This window comes from Anarhichas minor, unplaced genomic scaffold (genome assembly GCF_050575085.1).
Source record: "Anarhichas minor isolate MPS153535 unplaced genomic scaffold, ASM5057508v1 ptg000031l, whole genome shotgun sequence".
Taxonomy (NCBI): Eukaryota; Metazoa; Chordata; class Actinopteri; order Perciformes; family Anarhichadidae; genus Anarhichas; species Anarhichas minor.
In genome coordinates, this window is record NW_027466477.1 from 2,641,520 (window position 1) to 2,666,856 (window position 25,337).

At 42.9% G+C, this 25,337-nt stretch overlaps 1 protein-coding gene across 4 annotated transcripts; it reads right to left on the minus strand.

The window, feature by feature from the left end:
- Positions 1-1,314: 1,314 nt before the first annotated feature.
- Positions 1,315-24,727, minus strand: slc36a1 (solute carrier family 36 member 1). 4 transcript variants are annotated; one of them, XM_076105162.1, is made up of 12 exons: positions 24,581-24,727; positions 22,357-22,481; positions 20,787-20,901; positions 20,621-20,711; positions 19,992-20,080; positions 17,784-17,873; positions 17,227-17,311; positions 15,746-15,973; positions 13,893-13,991; positions 13,630-13,796; positions 12,085-12,254; positions 1,315-3,816 (listed from the first exon to the last, which is right to left on the minus strand). In XM_076105162.1, exons 2-12 carry the CDS (start codon positions 22,391-22,393, stop codon positions 3,536-3,538), a joined length of 1,452 nt encoding a protein of 483 aa, XP_075961277.1. In that variant the 5' UTR covers positions 22,394-22,481; positions 24,581-24,727; the 3' UTR covers positions 1,315-3,535. The 4 variants fall into 4 exon arrangements, with proteins under 4 accessions (XP_075961277.1, XP_075961279.1, XP_075961278.1 ...); XM_076105164.1 differs by having other exon boundaries at positions 20,787-20,841; positions 24,581-24,726; XM_076105163.1 differs by having other exon boundaries at positions 20,787-20,841; positions 24,563-24,720.
- Between the last annotated feature and the right edge of the window lie 610 nt (positions 24,728-25,337).

A 25,337-nucleotide genomic window follows, 5' to 3' on the forward strand; every position in this document is an offset into this window, starting at 1 on the left:
CTGCTTCCCACTCGGGTTTATGAAACTCCATCTGAGCGTGTGAGCTTTATGGAGGAAAATTAACCCCAACGGACCTTCTTCTTCTTCTTCTTCTTCTTCTTCTTCTCTCCTTCCCACAGCAACCAGCCTCCCTCTCCTTTGTATCAATTAGGCAGCAGACAGGATTACTCACACTTCTTGTGCCAACCGAGCAGCTGTGAAAGCAGCTCAGCCTCAGAGCTCCAAGGTCTCTTATTTGGCTTGAATCTAAATTCTGCAGACTTAAAGGCTCACAAACTGACATCACATAGTTTCCCCCTGCTATGGTTAGCTCATGTTATTGTTGACGGCAATACACATACACATGAATGTCTTAATATTTACACAAATAATGGAAAAATCTCAACCAGAAAAGTCAGAATGGTGGTGAAATAAATAAGTCTGTTAAAGCGTAAGAATAATTGGAAAAACTGAAGTCAACAAGTTGTAGAAACCATTTAACTCACGACGGCCTTCCTCCGGAGATATTCGGCCACAGACACAAGAGCGTCTTCATGCATTTATCCGTCTGCATTAGGACGGGTAACAAATAACTTATTTTACTTTCTTTTTTTTTTTTTTAAATCAATCAGACTTTAAACAGACGTTTAATTTAGTTTCTCTGCCCTCAGTCTGTCCTCTTTCCGTGTGAAGCTATGAGGAGATTCAAGAAGTCACTGAAGAAAGGAGCAAGTGATTTCTTTCTTACAGTCGTCAATCATTTACACCTCAAAATGTTTCTTTAAAGGTGCTAAAGCTGTATTTGTATTTGTAGTTGACGTGAGAATGTTGTCATGTGACGCAACTTCCATATCAATATAAGTTATGAAATTTATATTTTAACCCAAATTATGATCATTTATTTAACTCTAAATCGTCTTGTTGACCTGTCAATCACCGTGTAGCCCCGCCCTAAAGCATCCCCTGCTTTATGGTCTGTGTGACTCTAAATGGACCATAATGTACTAAATGAACATCATGCTGTATTGAAGAAGACTTGAAACTAGAGATTGAGACCATAAACTCATGTTTACAATGTTTACTGAGGTAATAAATCAAGAGAGAAGTAGAGTCATTTTCTCATAGACTTCTACACAACCAGAGGAGTCGCCCCCTGGTGGACACTAGAGAGAATGCAGCTTTAACACATGAAGCTTCATATTACAGTTCATAATCTGACATAAAAACACTGCTGTTGTCCACACGGGGCGCCAAAATCAACACACGACTAGCTTTAAGAAAACAAAACGTTTTTAGCAGCAACCAAAGAAAAAAAGACAGGAAAGCACACTGGGATATTTTTGAATGTTATTTATTCATGAAGGAATTAAAACAGATAACCCTTAAAATGTCAATTTAGCACTCTTTCATTTCTTAATTGATCAAATCTCAAACATCTGTAGAGTGCAGCTTTTTAAACCGTTGGCCTCGGAGAACTCGAGTTGGGCATTCGCTCGAAAAAAAAAAGAATAATGAATTAATCAAGTTTTCCTCCGTAAATGAAGACGAGCAAAGTGAAATTTGTCTTCTTTGGGTAGCTGCACATCTTCATCATCATCCTCATAAAGTGTCCAGTGGAGAAAATCTCAAACTATTTTCTATATATACACACACATACATATATAAGGAAATAGGAGAAAAATGGATAAATAAAATGAGATTTAACATCGCGTGTGTGTGGACATCTACAACAAATGGATATATTCACAAAAGCGACTTCCGCTGTGATTTAAATCAGCAGCGTCACACATGAGGCTCACAGCTGAGCTTAGAAACAAGCCGTCCGTATGCGGCCACACAAACACTGAAGACGCACAACAGTGCAGAAGCTTTACGACCAACCGATAGCACGGGTTGACTCGTGTCTGACGCAGGTTTGATTTACGAGTTAATACCTGTGGCTTGTAATTAAAACGCATGATTTATATTAAATACATATTATATTACAAGCAGAGCCTCTCTGGAATTAAACCAACAGAACATGTTCAGGGTTTAGCCGTGTGTCTTAAGAATGCATAATGTTGAAAAAATAAAACTATAAAAAAAAATAAAAGTACCCGAACCTGTAATGTTTGTTGTATACATCAAAACATAGAAAAAATGAGTTGGATCAAAAAAAGAAGTTTTACAGACAAGAAAAAAAATAAATAAAAGTGTTCCACAGAAGAGCTCCTACAGAAAAACAGTACAACTACGTTTCTGATATATTTATTAGTTTTGTTGAGAAAAGGTGATTTTTGTTCTGGGGTTGAGCATCAGTGAGATTTATTAATCTGGGTTTTTAATAAAATCCTGGTTTCGTGTTTGTGCAAAAATGGCAACCGAAATATGTCGACGGTAAAAAACAAAAAAGAAAATAAAAAGCTTTTAAAAATCTAATATACAGTAAAATATAAATATTAATCTCGTCATGAACAAGTTCGATGTCGTCTATTTTCCCTTTGAGTTTTTCTTGAGCCAGATGAGCCAGATCCTACTTCTTCCTTTAATAAGTGTGATTTACTTCCACACTTTAGTTATATTGTAAACACTCTGCATGGACACGTGTCAGGATGACAGCCCTGAGAGGAAAGTGAGGAAAAACAATCTGGTGATTCGTTTACCAAGTCTGATCTAAATCATTTTATCTCCTGTGCTTACTACTAAAGAAGAGGTGACGACAAAATAAATCATATATCAATATAATGTTCGGTGATTGTTTTCTTTAAGTTCATTTAGAACTGTTGTAATACTCATTTCGGTCACAAGAGGCTGAAGTTCACCACCAGCAGCGTGTTCTAGGACTGAGAGCATTCATGTTTTCTCTAACGGCAGATTAGGAAGGACAGACAACACTAACGTTACGTACCTTGTGTTTAAAGTGCATGGAGAAATGAGAACAATAACAAGGAACACAGATTTAAAAACAGAAAATGAATCACCAGAACGTTTGGTTTTCCTCATTTGGCTCTCTGGGGCTTCCATACTTCCAATTCCTAATTGAAGCCGTGTCCAATAAAAAGAAAAAACATTTTGATACTCAACCCTTTCATTGTTCTACGTTTGGTTAAGTTACCGTTACTTGATTTAAAGTCTGTGTGTCGTCAAAGAAGTGCTGAATAAGGCATAAATCAAAGTGCGACAAAACTAATCAGATTTTCCTCTAAAGGAGGAGTGTGATGGTCTAAAAGCTCTAATTGAGAAGCAGTTTGGGAAACCAGTCCACTTAATATCAGCATGTGTGCCAGTTTGCTTAAAACATCACTATATTTAGCTTTTAAATGAAAACTAACCTCTAAAACCGCTCCTAAAAATCTCTTGAAGCTACCTGAAGGAATGATCCGTCTCATGAGATTACGCTAAATATGCTGGACCTGATGGAGAGTGACGTAACCAGCAGTTGGCGTGTCATGATTAAGACGGGACACAGTAGTGAAACATGATCAAACACCACGAGTCCTCACAGGTTTATACTGCTCAAACATGAAATAAAAATGGTTTCTAAATGGCCTGGGTGACTAACAGTCACTTCCTGTCATCACTGGACCCTGAAGGAGGAGGCGAGCATCTCTACGTGTTTCAGAGCGTTGCGGGCGATGATCTGCTCGATGGCGATGTACGTCCCAGCGAGGAAGCCGATGAGCCCGATCAGGCTGATCACGACGTTCTTGACGGTCACTGGCGGAGACAGCGTGCCCTCCGTGTGGAAAGTCAGAAGCTGAAGGATGGGCGGGAAGATCAGCGCCAGGAAGCTGCTGCTGACCGAGCCGACCAGCGAGATGACGAGGTCCAGCTCCGGGATCAGGACGGCGAGGGCGCCTGGAGGAGGACGAGCAGAGAGACGTTTGTGAAAGGACTGGCTGTTTGAGTTTCTAAACTTAAAGTTGTATGAAGAACCTTCAATGATAAATGTGAATATTCAAACTTTCTTCCCAAGTGTTCACCATACACACCTCGATCAAATCAAAATGAAACATTCAAAACAAGCAACAATTCAATCAGATCAAACCATAAACAATATTTGTCTGTTTGCTGCAGCAGAATGCGAGATTAGCCGTGGACAGACACAGAGGTGCACACTCACTCACTCACACTGTCAAACACACACACACAACCGAACACATGACCTCCCATCATCTCATATCTGTTAAAATAAACGTGTTTAATGTTATAGATTATTTCTTGTCCCCACTACAGTTGTCCTATAAATTAACTCATTTGACTCTAATAATATAATATTTTGCATTAGTCCTCAATAACTGTTCCTTGAACATACAGATTCCTCCAACATCATGTTTAGCATCTCATTTGAAACAACTTTTGTACTTTTAGGAAACATTTTAAAGTCAACAAAATCTTTACATTTAAGTTATTTTAATTTGATAAAAACTGGTTTTGTTTACAGTTCGTGTGGCTCTCGTTGTGCTAAAGACCTGCAGTAAACAAACTAACGAGACTTAAAGGGGTAAAAAACAGTATTGTCTCACAAGAAACTAAATTAATTTGATTTTGTTGTGAAAAAACAAACCCCTACACGTTGTCTTTTTAAACTTCTCAACATACGTTTGTCATGAATTATGTCCGAGTCTTGATTCAAACTAAAAATAGCTTTTCAGTCTCATCTTCCTCGGGACTGATCCGGTTCTTTTGGATTCAAGCTTCCAGTATTGTCCCTTAAACGATATATAAAGCTGAGCTCCAAACATCATGAAGGGAGTCTGGTGAAACTCTTGTGTTACAACGCGTGGCAGCATCTTCACTGTTTGACGTAAACATTAAAAACAAGCCAGGGGAAAAGACTCTTAAAAACTCATCAAGACTGCGACCGTTGGCCTCTTTGGAGGATTTACTAGCATACCTCTCTGGCAACGAGCATCTTCTCTGATGTACAGAAGATTATGTGCAACAAAAATAAAAAAAGAGAGAAGAGAAGGGAGAAGACGACAGATTGAGACGGAGAGGACAGAGGACGCTGTGAGACAACAAAGGTGTGATTGAGCAGATTGTTTTTTTCCACGCGTCAGTGGTCTCGGTCACCGGGGAGCTGAGTCATCTTCATCCGTTGCTGCAGAGACGGGAACAAACGGTGACGGGGCTCGGATGAAAAATGAAAATGACGCCCGCGCTGCAATGTCCCGACCGAGGTGTCGGTGACCTGGATGGACACACACCACACACTCCATCTCGTCTGTTAGCATCTCCTCCGGAGCAAGAGGTGAGGACACGTCGGGACGTTCTCGCTGATGAAAAGACTCATAATCAATCGCTCGCTGCTGCATGTTCACAGTCTGTCAAATTAGCCTCTGGGGGGCGACGGCAAGGTCGAGCTTTCATGTGACGAGTTTACACGGGGGGGGAGAGAGAGAGGGAGAGCGAACCGGTCACTTCCCCATCTCCCGGTGATGGCTGCTCTTCAAACTGCATGTGAAGCTTTTTGATGTGAAGCCAACAAACTCGTCCGGCTCTGATTTGGTCGTACAGAAACATAAGAGACGATGCCAACTCTGGGGCTGAGACCCCTTCAGAGGACGACAAAGACGTCGGAGAAGAGAGACGATGCGATGATGTTGCTACAGGCATGGTGACCTCATCAACAATGCACCTTTAATTTCTGGCCATCGCATATGCAGATTCTTTGTGAAGACGAGGGACCCAGCTAGGCCACAGCTTTATTACTACATCGTAGTAAAAGCAAAGAAGAACGATGAGTCTACAACTCCTACATATAAATATGTTCAAACAGCATCTTAATGGCTGTTTTTCAATGTGAATCCGCTCTTCATTTAGAAACAGTCACTCAAAACAACAGTAACAGATCTTAGGTGGTTGGGGTACTAGGACGGTGGCTGGATGTTAAACGGTGCAGAAAGGTGTTGAAATAACTACAAGAACTTGTTCCCCGGAGGTCGTCTGACTGTTTATCTACAAACTCTGAGCCTTGAACTTCACACCCACCAGCATCAACAGAGAAACCGGGCAGGCAGCTCAAATGAGCAGCCGCAAGACGAAAATAAAAAAGCACAGACTCAGAGGGAAGGAGGGATGGTGGGGGTCCGGCTGAATTTATACGGTCAGCAGGCAGTTTCTTGACTGAGCCCACCGACTTTTAAATTCCACTGAGGGAGGAAAGATGGAGTCAATTACCTCCAGAGCCACGAGCGATAGTCAGCGGGAGGGGACGCTCCGTCTGGGGTTGGATCAAAGATTGGTAGAGAGGGTCTTAGCTCTCTTTTCTCCACAGTCGATCAGGACGTACTAGACGCCGTCCCACCATCTCATTTCTTCACCTCGCCGCCAAAAATCACCAAGCGGGAGCCGACTTTCATCTGGCACGCCCGGGTCTGGCTGACCTGCAGCTCAGAGGACTGTAGCTCATTAAAAGATGGAGGTGAGGCTGCTTTCACTGGCAACCAACAGGAAGTGAACAGTCGAGGTCTGCGGATGCTAATGTTAATTATCCAGGAGAGGATCTACTCAGCATGGAGGCAGCAGCTACGTTACGCTCCGCTGACACTCCACAGATCATCAATAAAAATAAAAAGAAGTTTCAGACGATATGCCTCAACTGATACCAACACGATCAGGGGTGTTCTGAGGAGAGTCTATAAATCTATAAACCATCATGTTCCAAAGAATAAGACAAAAGTTAGAAAACTCTTAAATATGCCGTTATGCAATTTTGGATTTCACCATCATCATTTAACTAACCAGCCGTGACCCCGAAAGGATCATTAAACTGGCATCAAACACACCTCGTCTGTCCGAATACGTAACCCCCGGCTCACCTCCCGCTCTCCCACCGCTCCATCACCCCGACGAGTCAGCAACAAGACGTCTTCTACAAACCAACAGACTCTGTGGATTAATCACGTCACACTGCTGCTCTACGCACCGGTGGACGTCGGAGAGGAATTTAACTATTAGAGCTGATTTAATGGTGACATCAGCTTGATTTACACAGCAGGTCCGACCTGTTCCAGTGCTAATAGACAACCTTCAGCTGATCATTTCAGTCTCAACATTCTCTCGTCATAGCTTGACAAACGTGAGAATTTGCTTATTTCCTCAATTAAACTTGTAAATCTTTGGGCTTTAACGAGACATCTGAAGACATCACTATGGGTTTATGAAGTTGCGATCGACAGGCTACCGTAATACGGCGTTGACACGTTGACAACTGTTTGACGGATTGGTGTGAACTGTGAAGTGTAGTTTTACGTACCTTCATTTTCAGATCCATCCTTTGTATTAACAGCGAGCCAGCATATCATCAGGACTCCAGCACCAAATAGAAATCACGTTCACTTGATTAAATAAACATTTGTGGGCCTGAGGAGCAAATATCTAGCGGGAGCTCGTAGAAAAGTACAAACATGTCCTTCCTTTGAAATTACAAATTAGAGTAATTAGATAAAGTTAGAGGCGGGGGGGGGGGGGGGGGGGGGTGTTCCTTCTAGATCCTCTACCAATGACTAGAACTTCTGAAGGAAACTAAATAGATTATTTCAGGCCTTGGGACACTTTGCAAGAGTCGTCCTTTGGTCAAGTGGAAACGGGATGTACACTCATCACAGGAACCAATTAAATGAATCGTATCTCATGGTTGTTTGAAATTACAACAAATACACGGCAGCGGGAGCCGTCATTACATCCCTTCCCTACGAGCGGTCTGAGTTTGAATGAATTTAATCAGGAGGCGACAGTCTGCTGGAGGGAATGCAATCAATTCGGACTGTGATGATTATTTATTTCATTTTTATTTAACCTTTATTGAACCAGCAAAGCCTCAGTGAGGTTACAAAGAAGGGGCAGACGCCACAAAGTGGTGGTTTGATGTTTGTTTGTGATAAACAAAGTTCAGATCTGAAAGAAGCAGCAGTAAAAGCGACACTGACCTACTGAATCTCTGTGGATCAGAGCTCCAACATGTTAACGTACAGAAAACTATTTCTGCCTTTGCCATTATAGGTTTCACCTTCATCAGCCACTGAGGAACATCTTAGAGAAATGATCCACAGAAGAAAATACTTCAGATTTCAAAGCAGAAGCACATTTTTTGCAGGCAATCATTTGTGTCTTTGAGGTCTCAAGTTTCAGGCTTTTATGCCCTTTAAGATCAAACATTTGTAAATAGCAAAACAAAATTAATAATACTCTTTTTGGTAATTTCTTTTGTGTGACAAAAATATACTCAAATTTGCCATAGAGTCAATTACGGTTTAATAATCTTCGGAACCATCTTTTCAGAGACACGTGGGGGTTTTTCAGTACAATTCCAAAAACACAAAAACCTTGTTGTATAAATCATCTTCGTGCCTCGAGTGTGTTTAGATATTTCCGGTTGCCTTTGCATTCAATATCAACAACTGATGGTTGTGCCAAGAAAGTGCAAACATCGTCAAAAAGGCCTCAACACAGAAAGACCTAAACTGATTTTAACATTAAGCTTAAAGCACTTCTCGGAATACTACAATGAAAATAATGAGAAAAAGACCCCAGCACTGTGGGGTAAAGAAGCTCCCAGAGGACTCTTCACTTTATCTCCTCACCAAACAAGGCTGAGGATGAAACAGAGACAGGATCAGAGAGAGACTGCAGTCCTTTCCTGGCGTGACACCACACTGACCCGTGGATATTTAAAGAGGCATTGGAGGGGGTCTCAGTGCAAGAGAAGCTTTAATGACAACAGCACTTTTTCGACCTGTACGACCTGTACGTCCTGCTCTGGGAACACTACTTTTTGTCCTATTCTATGTCAAAAGACACACTTAGAACACAAGTTGTGGTTGTCAGAGATTAACGAGGATGAAGACAATTGTTTGAGTCACCGAGGGTGCTGATGTTTTCTCTAAATAGTTTGATCGGTGGTCTCTGTAAAAGGCCGATCAGATGACGAAAAACAGGTAAGAAGATTCTTCTATGTGGCTCAATGGCTTCACTGGAGTCCTGAGTTGTATCTCAAACATAGACTGTATATAAGAAGTGGACGTAGTCATCGTGACATCCCCCCCATTGCTTTGAGGACTGCCGTTATGAAGCCTAGAGTTCGCCATCTTGGAATACGACCGATGAACAGGAAGTGACCATATTTGGAATGGGAGAAAGTATCTGCAGCTTGGTTTCAAAGGAACCAGAGGAGTGGCAGCTGACATCCATAATTGCATACGAGTGTGACGTAAGTTTATTGTAATAAATTTTAAACGGAAGGAAAAGGAAAATATAATGTTGTAGTCCAACAGGGGGCTTCAACTGCTTCTCTCTTTCCATTCATATGATTTATTGTTTATATTTTTGCATTTCTAAAGTTACCTACAGTACGTTCATCACATCTAATGTTTGATTCACTGCTGCCAACAGACACACGGTAATTCAGATGAGCTGAACGGCGCAGAGAGCGGAGGCCAAACTACACAAGTCAATTAGCTCAAATAGAAGTAAAAGGTGAACATATCATGTTTTCTGAAAGGGTAAAAACATGAAGGCACTAGAGCAACATGCAGCATGCATTCCCAGTGGCACGTCACCTTTGTGCCACAGTGCTGCTGGAGGAAGAACAGAAATAAAGGAAGAAGAAGAAGAAGAAGAAGAAGGAGACGAGGAGGAGGCTCACACAACGTCCTCTCCTGTTCCCATCAACGGCTCTAACAACACACACTGGCTGCTCAGTTCAAGCTTGTGAAAAAGTGACTCAGACAAAAGAAGCCAACACAGGCAGGAAAAATAAAAGCTTCATGGCTTCTCAGCAGGTATGGATGTATGCGTGAATACAAGTTGTGTATTTAAAGCTCCTTTATTGTGGAAAGCAAGAATTGGAATCGAATCGCACACGTATCGGCTTTAACAACGCTGGCTCATCTGGATAAGGGAGTCACAGCTGGTGAACAAAACAGTGAACCATCTATTAGCTGAAGAGCCAGACATTTTCCTCACAAGCTTGTTGTATTGGTCTGCGCCCTAGTGGCCAAAAGAACGGATTAATGCAGCTTTAAAAGACGGGACATAGGCCAAGCTATCGATCACAACCGGATGACGTAGCTCAACAAGTTCCTTTGAGGTGGTTTTGGAAGTCCTCCATCTTCTTCTGTTGGTTAACAATCACTTAATGCAGATTTACCAGACGGTTTGACATTAAGAACGCCCACTTGAGATTTATTACCGGATCAAACGCCAATCCAAGTCCTCTGCCTTGGAGGCAATCCTTTTTCAAACCGCGTGACATAATGGTATCAAGGCTCATACAGCGACAAGAAAACAGGCAAAGCCACACGGCATCCCTACAGCCGTCACTCAGAGGCCTTTTGATCCAGAACAGCAGCAGCAGCAGAGCAGCAGCAGCAGCAAGCTCCTTCAACCCTCAGCCTCTCGCTGCTAAATTAGAATAGAGAGAGAGCTCACTTCAAAAGAAATCTCACTGCAATGAAATGTCCTGAACTTTAAAGCAGAGCACAAGTCACAGCTCAGCAGAGAGAAAGAGAGAGGAGAGGAGAGGAGAGAAGGAGAGACCGAGAGAGAGAGAGAGAGAGAGAGAGTTTGCTCAGGGCGTTCTTCTCTTTTAGCTCTTATCTGACTGCAAATCAAGAGAAACGTAATACATTTTTTCACCATCAGTCACTCAGAAGGCAGATTTACCACCGAGATGATTTGTTGGCTTAATCTCACATTAAGCTAAGACATTTGAAAATGTCAACGATGCATCGAGTAAACAAGCATGTCAACGAGACAAAATGATTCCTCACGCTGAAGATGTTGCCTCTCTTTAGGGGGAGGTAACAACTTTTCAAGATGAGACATCCTTCGGGCTTCTAAACACTCACGTCGCTCACGTCGCTCAGGTTATTAGTGTCCGAGTTGAAGTGTCTGTGATATGCTGTTAGACATTAAAATATCTCTTTGCAACATTTAGAAGAAGCTTAAAGAGAGTGATGCACCGGCTCTGTGTAACGTTCAGGGGTCACCTGTCAATCACCGTGTAGCCCCGCCCTAAAGCATCCCCTGCTTTATGGTCTGTGTGACTCTAAATGGACCATAATGTACTAAATGAACATCATGCTGTATTGAAGAAGACTTGAAACTAGAGATTGAGACCATAAACTCATGTTTACAATGTTTACTGAGGTAATAAATCAAGAGAGAAGTAGAGTCATTTTCTCATAGACTTCTATACAACCAGAGGAGTCGCCCCCTGGTGGACACTAGAGAGAATGCAGCTTTAACACAAGAAGCATCGGCTTCACTCGGGAGAACTGGAGGTTGCCGCCTGGTTGCAACGCAGACCGACAGAAACAAAGTCACAATATTTAAATAAATACGGTAGCAGTAGTGTAAAGAGGACAAAGCTTCTCCCTCCGGACGGTAAAGAACAAACATCTGCTGTTGATTCAAAGACGATCTACTCCACACAGAGACGATGCTCTGCCTCGGTCTCATCTTGTATTCGATTCAAAACCAAAAAAGCAACATCGAAGATGTTTATGTATATTACTTGTTCTCACTCACACACACACACACACACACACACACACACACACACACACACACACACACACACACACACACACACACACACACACACACACACACACACACACACACACACACACACACACACACACACACACACACACACACACACACACACACACACACACACACACACACACACACACACACGGCTTTGCTGCTTTGCATATGACCTGCGGACATGATGTAGCACATGCATGCATTACCTTTTATCATCTCATCAACATGCATGTGCAGAAACCTGTACCGCGTAGAGTTTGCATAATGTTCTACAGGCTCCAATCACAGCTAATGAACGTAATTAAGATCCCGAAGCTAACAAGCGATGCCTGCTGTTCCATAACTCAATGAAGTCTGATGGGACTGCTTGACATGTTTTATTATATAACATGAAGTACTGGATTAACCCAACTGTAGACACACAGACCTGCTATTAGAAAGCATCAGTGACGTCTCTCTAAATGAGTCCAATAAAAGGTATAAGATATGCATCTCTGCCTCTGCAGAGCATCTTATTCTCTGCTCCATTTCCTACTCCGCAGAGATCTAGTCTGGTTGTTAACTCACATGTGAAGATGACCAACACGGTGCGGAGCAGCAGGTTGACGGGCGTCTGCCACCTCTCAGACACGCGGGCCAACACCGGAGGAATGAGGATCTCTGCAGGAACGTAGAACTGAAGGGCGAAGGTGATGAAAATACCAAAACAGTAGAGCAGCTTCACCGCCTGGTACGTCCTGGAGAGAGAGGAAAGAAAGAGAGAAGAGACTTAGCCGCTGTGCATTACTCTGTTATATGATAAGTGAACAAACACGAAAAATGTCCCCAAAACAAACCACAAGTTCTGATCACACGGCCAAAATCATGCATTCTATTACATCAGGCTTTTATTCTAGATGAATTTAATCTCCACCAGATTAAAACCATTGTCTCAGGTTAGACCTGTGGGGGTAAACTCATTTCCTGGTTTCCATTAGAAGCATTGCTGCTGTATAACTGAGGAATACATTGTTTGATGCAATGCATCATTTTGCATGCTGTTGCCAATCATTGACATATCCCACACTTTTAAAAATAAGTTTTTAGTATACAGAAGATGATTAGACTTTTGTGTTTTCACTCTGTATATAATATGTAAACAAACTGACATTTAAATGGTTACAAAAGAGGACAACTTTTAAAAGAAGACATATCTATTAAACGTGGCTTTTATACCCGAGGTGAATTTTAGTTATCTTAACATTTTATTGTTTGTTCTTTTGTATATTAAAATATCATTTGATGGCAGTATGTTGATCCTCTAAGGACAGAGTTAAACATGTGAAACGTTACACCTAAAAACAACATTAAATCATATTTAAATGTGTTTGTTACACTGAAATGCTGCTGATCAAAAACCTTTCATGAAATACAAAACAAATCAAGACAAATTTTCATGTTCAAGATCGAAAAAAAACCATTAGAGACATTCATCGGTTGTCCTTGTAAACAGTAAATTAAAATAAAGTGCTGGTAATTATAGCCTTTGAGGTTTCAACCTTATTGAAAAGCCAATCTACTCCACTGATCAGTGGCATCGGTCCAGTTACGGGAGGCCTCGTCTCCTGTCGTAATGAGGAGACGAGGAGAAGATGAGCGCCGTTAGTCATCATCTACGAGCCCGAAGACCCACACCACAGACAGACGTCAGCTCAGTGCGTTCTCTCTGAGGACGTGAGGATTATTCTCCTAACCTGCTCTATATGGAACGTCTGTAGGTTCATGATTAGCTCTGTGTGCACGGACGACTCCACCAACTAACGGGGTAATGATCCAAAGGGGTTGAATCGCCATCGTACAGATACACTATGATTTAGTTTCACGATTGAAAACAGCTGGTCTTCATGGACTGTGGTAGATCTGCTGAACACCTGGGACCTGTACCCTGGAGGTGACGGGGTTCTTTTCCATTTACAAAAGGACCAAAGACAGTTTGCTGAGATGTAAAATGCAAATGAGGCATTATCTAAAGGTAACTTTTGGTTCATTTAGGAGAAATCTACAGACAAAGTAGTGAAACAAACTCGCTTAAATGTATATCTATTTGTAATCCAGGGAGTGTTGATGTCTCACCAGCAGTTTGGCAGGTTGAGAGTGATGCTCCCTCCTATGTGCTCTCCAAAGCACATGTAGCCGATGGTGCCCAGGCTGATGTAGAGGAAGGTGACGATGCCCATCCCCAGATACAGGACCGGGAGGAACCTCTGAGGCCTCTGCATCTTGTTCTCCAGAGGAAGAACCTGCAGAGACACATGTAAACAGGCTTTAACCGTTTACACGTTAACGTGTTTGACCCGTGTGCTTTATCACTTAGTTAACATCAGTCCGTCACGTACCACTCCGATCCCTTCGAAGGCAAAGATGGCCGTCCCAAAGAAGAGAGGGTAGTCTACAGCTCTGCCCACTTTGGGCAGGTCGATGGGGTACTTGATGTTCTGCAGGGAGAGAAGAACATTAACTCTACATTCCAAGGGTTTGCTGAATGCTCCGGCTGCTCTTCCACATCTGAACCCATCACATCTACAGTCAAGAGGTCCATTTGTAATCAGACCGAGTATCAACACACCACTCGATTGTTGGTCAACGCATGCAAATGCCTGCTTGTAATAGAGCAATTAAATGTGACTACGGTCTTTGATAAGTTATAAAAAGAGAACTGGCATCACTGTGAAATGAAACAAGAGTGAGAGAATAAAAGCAAAATGAAAGCCGTTAAACGTCATCTGTAGCTGCCGACAGAGTTTGTCGTTACAGGGAAACCTTCACTTCAGTTTGGAAGAAAGTTTTTTTTAAATTACTCTTAAAATGAAGGTCACCGTGATGAGGCTCAACACCCTAAACCACGACGTAGTCATTCAGAAATGTTTGGTGAAGGAGAGGCTCGTAGGGAACCGATCTAAACGCCGACGGAGTCATTTTCCTTTAGCGTTATATTGATTAATATTAATACAAAGTGTTACCCTCGTCTGTCGACACTTTAATATCTTTATACAACCCCAGCAACAAAAACAACCAGATGTTCCGACGCTTACAGAGTTCATGGTCTCTTGCTCTGGTGACTCATCAGCCACATAAACACCTTCAGGGCCACATATCTCTCTTAGTGCTCAATCTTTGAAAGATTTCTGATGCAAGAAATTGCTTTTTTTTCCAGGACAAAGCTGTTTCTCAGCGAAGACGACTGCTTTACATCTGTACAGGTGCAGAAGGTGCGTGATGAAATACTCTAAACGGGTCATCTGGAGACCGGTTGTCCTGTAATCCACAAGAACCCGATCAGCAGGGTGGAAACATTACAAACTCTCAGAGAGAGAAAAGCGGGACGCTGGTCGTACAGAACATCTCACATTGGATTACTGCTTCATCTGCATTACAGAAACATATCGCAATATTCACATATTTTAGTCCTGTACACAGTGAGTCTCTCACTTTAATAACTCATTGTTTGAAGAAACAGATCTAGAGAAATATTGTTATGAAGTCAGTCATGCTCACATCTTTGTCTTCCTCATCTTTTAGATTCATAGACGTGTACATCTGTTTAAGTTTAAAAGTATTTCAGCTCAGGAATTCAGATTTGTTCCCAGTTTTTAACTCTTTTAACACAGATCAGGAAAAGTATCAGAAGCAGAAAATAATCATCTCTTCTCTGTTAGTTATGGAGGAAAGTGAGAAATAATAATAATAATCTGCTGATTTATTTCTAAGTCTGATCTAAAGTGTTTTCTCTCCTGTGTTCATGACTTGAGATCAGGTTTTAACAGAATCATCTTTAAAGTCCCGTAATCTTTCTCACCTGTAAAAAAGGAACAAAAGAAAAAGCTGCTCTGAAGTTATAAACGTAATAAAAATCAGACTTCAGAAAATGAATCACCAGATGTTTGTTTTTCTCACTTGCCTCTCAGGGCTTCCGTAGTTTGTGGATATATGAAAAACTAAATAAATAAAAAGATGTACTTAAAGTAAAACCTCAAGTAACACAAACAGAGGCACACGCTGGAGCTAAAATATGCAAAACCTGGTTAAAAATATGAAACAGGTGAAATCTGTCAACTTGTTTGTTTACAGCTGTTTACTGTGTGCATGTAAACGTAGTCAGAGTGAGAACATGCCGAGCGGAGAAGCAGTGAATCCTGTCTGAGGTACTGAAGGTTAAAGCAGAGAGAGAGAGATAAACGTGGTGTTTCACCGTGAGCGAGTAGAAGTAGATGAGCACCAGGCTGGCCGTCATCATCAGGTTGGCAATCAGAGAGAAGGGGGCCAGGCACCGGAGGTCGGGGGTGAACACCAGCAGGACGATGGCGGGCAGGAAGCAGAGCATGTAGAGGCGGGAGTCGAAGCTCGGCACCAGGACCTGGGTCTGGTTGGTGTAGTTCATTTGGCAGTTGAAGGTGGTGGCGTTGGCGGCTTCGACCACCTGGTGAAGGAACGAATGGAGGAGGTGAGCGCGGAGGAACGAGTCCGTTTATGAATGAGACGAGGACGTCTGCTGGAGACTGGTGCCTGAAGATGTCTTCATGAGGGACAACTCACTTTGCTATGGAAGCCATGTCCACCCGTATGGTGATGATAAATAGGATTATGGGAACTTTCTCAAGATGATAAGTCAGTATTCCAAAATACTGAAACACTGCCTTAGTATAATGACTTAATATCTCAAAATACTGAGAAAATTTCCCAAAATAATGACGTACTCATCTCTAAACAATGAGTTGGTGTCTTAAAATAAAGAGAAGCTTTCATAAGTCAGCATTTTCAGAAGGTTTCTAACTATTTTGAGGCACAAAGTCAATATTTTGAGATAAAAATTCATTATTTAAAAAAGGTTTCTCACTATATTAACACAATATATCATCTTATTGTTTCTTTTACTGGCAGGAAATGGTTTTCCATACTGTGGCGAGTACAGGTAGGTCGGTAGGTAACTCCCAAAAGAAGTTTGATGGTTTCAATGAAGTTACTCTGCGTTGCGTTCATGTAACAGAGGAAGAAATGAGACCAACACAGTAGACAGACATCACCACCTAGTGGTGAGAAACTGTACCGCACAAATAAAGTCTAACCAGGACCACAGTCGCTCGACATCTTAACTTTATTATCTGAAGAGTTTTCTACTCACAGAAACACTACAGATTTTGCATAAATGAGTCTCATATTTAAGAAAGCAAAGATAAAGAGAGGTTTAAAATATCCATATCACATATCTTCTCATGCAAGTTCCTGCAAATCCTCTAAAGCTGTTTGTGTTATCAGTGTTATCGACGATGTAGTTCTATTGTATTCTATTGAAGCTGCAGCATGTGACTCCTCTCCTGTGTGTTTGTATCTCGTGTGAGTCAACACTGGAACCTTCTCACGGTTCTGTGAGTACATGCACAAGCAGTACTCTTACATAACTGTGGGAACTGCCATGTAACCTAAGAATAACCGTCACGGGAGCACCTCAAACTGAACCTATGACATAAATCCATAAGCAGAGAACACAGGAACAGGTTCACACCGTTAGATCTGTGCTCAACCTCTTCATTATGTTTAGAGCGGTGTAGGTCAGAGGTCAGAAGACACAGTGGCCTGTGTTTTGCGTCATACAGCGCCACTTCTAAACAATCCAAATGATCTCTTTAAAATCGAGTGTGTGTGTGTGTGTGTGTGTGTGTGTGTGTTCAGCACCTGCTTGATATTGTCACTGAGGAACACAAAGTAGACGCAGCAGAAGCCGAGCTGGGTGATGATTAGAAACAAGTTCACCGTGTGTCTGAGAGAGAAGAAGAGGTGGGACGAAAGGGAAGAACGCTGACACGGTAAATATTGAGCCTGAACTAAATACTTCTACTGTCTTAATCGACCCAACAAGTAGTACCAAGTTACAGCAATGTGTACAGAAAATACATCTATTGTACTTCTATCTGTTCTGGAGAGGAATCCTTCAGTAGTTGCTCTCCTGAGGATCTAAGGACATCAGATGTTGAATGTTGTACAGATTGTAAAGCCCTCTGAGGCAAATGTGTGATATTGGCTTTTACAAGTAGTAGTGGTAGAGCCTCTGTAACAGTATTTATACCCTCATGAGACTGAGCTGATGCATTACGCCTTAAAAACTAGATAATTGACTAAAACATGGACGTTACTGAATACAGTTTCATGAAATGAGTTTAAAAAACACACAACACGACATAAAAGAAACTCTGCTGTTGTTTCTAAAGGGAACTTTTAAACGTTCGTCTTACTTTCCCCACTGAGAGTGTCTCCTGAGCCACGGCACGTTCTCCATCCCGTACTGCATCGCCTCGCCGTAACTCAGAGACGGACGGTCCAACCTGGACGGGGAAACCAAATTAAATAATCACATCTTTAAACTGACACTGTATTCGTGTGGTTGGATTACATGTTCCCTTTGGGGGACGAGACACAGACTGAACGAACCTCTGAACACAGATCTGATACGTTAATATTTAGATATCATGGAGCTCGTTCTCTCTCTGCACCCGTGAGCTTTACAGTCACCGTGTTCCTACAACTCATAATGGTGCTACATGCACGCATTGGAGCTTTGCAGGAACACAGTTTCAGACATTGACACACCAAGAGGCTGACGAGTAAAACCACTGCAACCCTAAACCTGCAGATAAACACGACATTATGAAACCATATACTGCTAAATGAACAGATATACTGTACGTTGGGGAAGAAACAGTAACTGCTAATAAAGACTAGAGGTGGACTACATATTTAAAGGTTCAGTAAATGCATCCTGTTGCTCCTGCGTGTTTATGACAGTGCGAGAGGAAGTGTTGACGCTGACTCTGCAGTAAAGAGCAGCGTCTCGTCTCAGATGGATATCTTGACTTCTGTAGAAGCTTCGTGGTGGAAGCTCTTCATTCACACGCTCCATCTGCTTAATCCTCTTTGGCTCAGCTGGTGTGTACATCCTGCATGAACAGGGCAAAGGGTGGGAGACACGGCGTAGACGGGCGGGTCGACTGTTAACGCACGCACACACACACACACACACACACACACACACACACACACACACACACACACACACACACACACACACACACACACACACACACACACACACACACACACACACACACACACACACACACACACACACACACACACACACACACACACACACACACACACACGGCTGGTGATCTGATAAAGTGTGTTGAGTCACCTCACACACCAGCAGCTGTCACTCAGATAATGGATCATATACTTTGAGGTTTATTGCATCATTGGTTCATTTTTACCTAATCTGAAGGGTTTAAGTTGGACAGGTGAAAACATGTACTGGTGGAGCTGCTCTGGTGTGTGTGTGTGTGTGTGTGTGTGTGTAACCTGTATGCTGCTGTTTACACAGCAGGATAAGCGTGGAGAGAGAGAAACGCCAAAACAAAGTGTAATCTGTCACTGTTTGCACAGCCAAGCTAACAAGTGAAAACAAAACACAGAGCAGAAGCTGCACGGCGTGAAGATAATACGAGAGGAAGGAGCCACAGTGGCCCCGCTGTGAGGGGACGGAGGTAGAGACCAGAAGTTATCTTTGGAAACAAACAGCTGATCTACAGTGAGAGACAAGATGGTGTGAACCACCAGGGAGAGGGACTTTGATCAGGAGCCGCCTCTCTCTGTCCAGGTTAACGGGAAGTAGTCGAGATCACCACCGGAGCAAGGGAAGGTGACGAGGAAAGGAGTGAACTCAATGACTAACGCTGCATTCACATGCAAATCAGGCAGACGATATCATGGGAGCGAACACGAGCAGGACGGGGAACTTAATGACGGTTTTAACTCGTAAAGTTGTTTAAAGTTCACTATAGAATATTAAGACAAAGCTGCATTTTACAGCTTCATCCATTACTGGAATAACTACACAAAATAACTATTTAATACATTTCATTCCATCAACAAAGCACCATATTATCAGGAGGGTTTCGTTGTTTGTTTTTCCTGCGCCGTCCAGAAGCTGTTGCCTGTACACCGTCGACCATCTGCCTGATTCCATGTGAGCGCAGCAGAAGTACAATATCATTTAGGATCACACACACACACACACACACACACACACACACACACACGCGCACACACACACACACACACACACACGAGCTCCAGGAACAAGGAGCACAGAGGGAAGCCAGACATCCTGTATTTGCACAAACCACCCAGGTTTCCCTCTAAATAACAAGTGTGACCGATAACCTCCCGAAGTCCAAAAAGGCAAATCCATTAAAAGGCATTAAGATCGTGGCTGCATTGCATTGTGGTCTGTTGACACATGAAGTCTTTGCCGTTTGCTTTGTGGGACGGAGCGAACATCCACATTTAGTTTCGCTCTACCTGCTGGAAGTCCGTAAACACGACAGAAATCCAGTGAAAATGAGGATTTCACGCGTTGAGACTCTCGAGGTGTCGTTACTCACTTTGCACTGAGGTGGTGGGAACATTTCACCAGCAGCGTCATACAGTGGACCGCTACGACTCCCATACACAGCAGGCTGATGGGGCCGAGCTGCAGAGAGACAGAGGAGCGAGATCAACACCGAAGATTAAAGTCACGACGTCATAATGAAACCAGGAGGACGATGAACAAAGTCCAGCGTGATCACAGGTACACGTATATAGAACATACTCCATGTGATGCATAAGGTGTGTGTGATGCATCTGGAGGGAAGTAGGGAACAAGGAGAGAGCGAAAGAAGTGAAGTTTACATGCGTCAGTCAAAGCTACTCTGAATTCTAAAATATGAAGTTAAGATGCATGTTGTATAATATATATTACTACTTCTGTTTCTAACCTGGCCGCTACCTCTTCCGTATCTCTCCGTGTGTCACATGACGGTTCTGGTTTTTGTCTGAGGAGATAGCGGCTCATAGAAGGGATAACCTCACCTATCGCTCTAACTGTGGCCGCAGTATTTCCCTCGCGGTGCAACATGCAAATGTTCTCCCGCCGCAACCCCGGCTCTTTAACGCTGCTGTGAACATCAGAAACCGTCTCCAGACCCGTCATGTGACCTGGTGTGATGATGTAATAACGCTGCGTACTCACCACCAGGCCTGCGTTCTTGACGGCCAGAGGAAGGCCCAGCAGCCCCGTGCCGATGTTCCCCTTCAACAGGTGGATGAGAGTCTGACAGAAACTGGAGAACAGGTCGTATCTGCATTAGAGCCGGGCCAACAAGCTGTCGTTGCATATCAGACCTCATCATACTTACGAGGTGCCCTCCCGTCCTCCGATCCTCTCGTAGGAGCGTTGGGGTCTGGAAGGTCCTGGAGGAGAAGGACAAAGCGCATCCATTTCTGATGGAATTGGGTCGGAAAACAAAGAACCTGCCGCGAAGGAGAGAATGCAAAAAGAGAGAAGAAGTGAGGCCCTTCAGTCGCGTGGCACCAACAGGATGTGGGACGAGTTTCTCTCACAACCAGCTTGATAAAAACACTCCACATGAGATAAACACATCCTCTCTGTTCCAGAGCGCTCTCACACCGGAGCGTAGGACTCAGACTTTAGAAGTTCATAAATCAATATTTCTTCTATTTTTATTGGCGTCAACTTCATCGACAAAAACTACATCTGTTCACAGACTTTTTCCCCCAAAACGTAAACAAGGTAATCGATAAAGAATGGACCGACTATGTATGTATCTGTAATAACATTAGAATCAATAGAATCTATTCCCATCACTAATGTGGGTTCACAGTTAAGGTTACGGTCAACAGACTAAATGCCCCTGATGTTCACTCAATGAGTGTAAGAGTGTTACTGCAGAGCAGCACTGAGAACAAATGCAAACATCAAAGATGGCGGATTATTGATTTCTGGAACAACTACTCCCAACGTGCACGGAGAAGGAAACCCAGACTGAAGAAGTCAAAAACTCCAGACGACACTTGAAGTGTTGAGAACAACATTTTTGAGATGAATATTTGACTAAAACGCAACAACAAAAAGATGAACATGCGACTGAAACATTCTTCTGTCAATAGATCAGAACTACGGCTCAATCTGAATCTCCTCATGCTCTCCAGTAATGGGAAACTTTGGGATTTGTTAAATAATCTCACACTGATCTTATTCCTGCAGAACAAAGTCTGCTGTAAAGCAGCCGACTGTAGTGAACACAGAGAACTCTTTGCTTTGGCAGAGTAAGAAGAGTCGCCGTGCTGCTACCTGCCTGTTAGCGCACACACACACACACACACACACACACACACACACACACACACACACACACACACACACACACACACACACACACACACACACACACACACACACACACACACACACACACACACACACACACACACGGAGAGGAACTGATGAGGCATGTTCTGGTGAGGGGAGGTCTACTCGTAGTGTGAGAAGTGAAACTGAAGGCCGTCTTTAGAAGCCACAGCGCTCAAAGGAGCTCGTCTTTAATGCACTTCAGAGAAACTATTTACTCAAATCTGAGTGAATCACAACAGAAATTAGATACAAATCATTTCATTTAGTCAGTCGCTCTGAGGAGAAGTGGAATGGGAGTAAATGTATCACAGATAGTGCACCTTTATCACATCATGCTGAATATTCAACTTCCTGCTTCCTCCTAACCAACAACACACCAGCTGAGCCAAAAGAAAACGGAAGCAGCTTTGCCGAGTCAACGTCTACCTGCTAGCTGGGATTACAAATAATCCCACACGTCCATGTAGCTCCTCTCTATATCACACGACACCTTAACATCAGAGTACAGCCCTGCTGATCCAAGGAGAGACTCATAACGCTTGATATTAATCTACCTTCACCCCGGTTGTCCACGTCGCTGGAGGCCATCATGTCGGGTGGTTTGGTGGACGGCCGGGCGTCGTCTCTCCCAGCCTCACAGATCCTAATGCCGGGAGATCAGGGAGTCCAGCATCGACACCTGCACGAGGCAGAACCAGAGAGACACAGCGCTCGTTAAATAACATGCTGCACCCTTACAAGTGAGGCTGCAAGCAATGATGGTTTCATGGTTGATTCTGTTCTCCGTCAGCTTAACATCTCTCTGAGCGACGTGTTGGACAGTCTGTTAATCACAACACTTGACCTCGGAGCACTGAGCCACCGCGTTACATAAGAGCAGCGCAACGGAGCGACAGCTCAACCAGGTGAGAACATCGCCACGACCTGTGGTCCGCTGAGAACATCGCCACGACCTGCGGTCCGCTGCTGCTAATCACACAAGGATTTGTACCGAGAAGGCGTCACTTCATTGTTCATTGCAGCGAGAACAGAAGAGTTCAGACTGTAGACGCAATTTCTAGGCACCCAAATTTGCAATTGTCATACCTGCACGTCTAGTGAGACCGCTTCCTTAAATCTTCTCGTCAGAGCATTTCTGTTTAATGTCAAATTAGTTCAGAACTTGTGAAACTGGATCGTATTTTAAAGAGAACTTATAAGACGGACACTTTAAAGGACGTTGTAGAATGTCTCCTTTAACACGACACAGTGGAACTACACAGACGTAGTTTAAAAGACAAAGCCTCTCACGTGTGAACATGAACTCCTGCAGCTCCTCTGTGGTTCAGTGAGTCTGTGACTTCCTCAGTAACCACAACGTTACTGAGAGCACTTCATGAGCTACACTGCAGGTTTCACAATGAGAGGACTAAACTGAAGCACCGCTGAGATGACAATATGACGGGGAGAGATTTATGACATTAAGATGTGGAGCATTTTTAAAGTTGCACAGGCTTTACAGCTCACTGCTACGTTAAATATTCTCACTAATCTTCATTCTTTGGAGCCCTCAGATGAAAGTTTCTAAAGAGAGGAAATGAAAATGAAAGATTCACTTAATCTGGGAATCTTTTCGAAGCTTTTACGAGAAGGCCGGCTCGTGATCTGCTGATGAAAATACAATTTCTAATAATTTTTGTATGTGATGAATGCTCATCAGGGCTGCGGATAAACAATTATTTTCATTATCGTTTAATCTGGGAATCATTTATGCGATGATGTCAGAAACCGGTAGATTACAACCGATCAATACCTGAAAGAGTCGTAGATTCATTTGTTCTGTGGATTGACTAGTTGAGCAACTTCTGTCGATGCAGAGAACTCTGTGTTTGTAGCTTTCGGTCTAAAAGGACCTTAATGAGAGCATGCATGGTTCAGCTGGAATGACCGGTGTAAACAAACAAACACTTCATGTCCCCATCACTTTATAGTTAACAGGAGGCGGAGCCTCTACCTCCAAGGTGTGCAGCATACAGTGATTGGGACGTTTGTTTCTAAACCTGCCAGTCCAGCTCAACCATGTATACCTGAAGGTCCTTTAGAGCCAAAGTGTTCTCTGCATAGATTGAAGTGTGCAGATATCTATTCTACCAGTGTGAGCTTGTTTGATGCTTCCGGCACCTTATTTAATATAATATTGTTGTATTAAAATGCCTCACTAATGTGCCCCAATGAACAAAGTTTAGATACAGTTTGCTTTCTAGTGTTCTGTAATGAAAACAAGACATAAAGTCAATTCAGCTCATAAAACATTATAAAAAGGTACAAACAGTGACGTTTACATTCAAAGGTCTTAACGTCAATAATAAATGTGTTTATTGTTTACTGATAATAAACTAACAGGGTGCGGTCAAACTAAAAAACCGTCTTCATATGTTCCTTAATGTCCATTCATCACACACGCGCGCACACACACACACACACACACACACACACACACACACACACACACACACGCGCGCACACACACGTAAATAATAATAGCAATGAAGGTGTGGGCTGACAATAGGAATTACTAGCGTTAGATACGTCAACAACAACACTACTCGTGAGCCGTTATTAGCATGGAAACATAGAGGTTTGTTTAGCATCTTCACCATATCACAGCTAACCTAGGTTAGCCACCGTTAGCTCTTCGTTGTTCGTAAAGGTGCCATATTTGTAACCGTAAACAAGCCGAACCCATAAAGCTCGTAACCAACAACAACAACAACAACCTACCTCGTACTAACGGTAAACCTCGTGCTAACGTCGCCGTTGGACCTCTTAATGTCCGCTGGTACACATGGTGGTCGTGGTCGAGAACTAATTGAATGCTATAAACCGGAGAGTCAGCTGGGCTCTGTCTGTCTGTCCGCCGAGAGCTTGGTCACGTGTCCGAGCCAGCGCGGCTTTGTCACGTGACCACGACCGAGAGGACGTAGTAGTGTCACGTTTAACAACTTTAAAGCAGCGTCACTTTTTGGGTATCTTACAACTATATTTCTATAAAAAGCAGTATGTGTGTGTAAATTACTCTTAATATGTCCTGTTAGGACATTTTTTATTTGCTAGTTCACCTAAGATGATCACTTCCTGTCAGCTTTTATTTTGTAAGTGCCTTTTTTTTAAACGTTTTGGATCCTTTATTTTGAAGTTATTTTGGCGTAACCGGAAGCTGATGCAAACTCGTCAGAGAGCAGTAACTTGATTTAGCATAAAAAGTAAAATAATTGCCGGTGTGTATTAAAATAAAAGTGTTTGTAAGAAATCCGTTTGCATTGAGGGTTACTTCATTGAGGGTTAAGCTCCTTCTTGGAAAGGGAACAATATATTGTGTGTTTGGTAAAGCTTACACATTTATTACAGGTCTAATTCTGGAGAAAACTCGGCGTCACTGCTGACAGGGCTTTTATCTTGAAAAACTGTAATGTAATGTATTTGGAAGCGCTTGATTTGAGCGCCAGGGCGGCTGGTGTTATGGTTCAACAAGGGGCCGTGTTAACTGGCGACTTTC

Excerpts from the sequence above, each read along its gene's own strand:
- slc36a1 (XM_076105162.1), bottom strand. The coding sequence starts at position 22,393 with ATGATGGCCTCCAGCGACGTGGACAACCGGGGTGAAG. Across the intron at positions 13,992-15,745 it reads TCTACTTCTACTCGCTCACG|AACATCAAGTACCCCATCGA; the intron begins GTGAAACACCAC and ends CTCTCCCTGCAG. Across the intron at positions 13,797-13,892 it reads CCTTCGAAGGGATCGGAGTG|GTTCTTCCTCTGGAGAACAA; the intron begins GTACGTGACGGA and ends GTGTCTCTGCAG.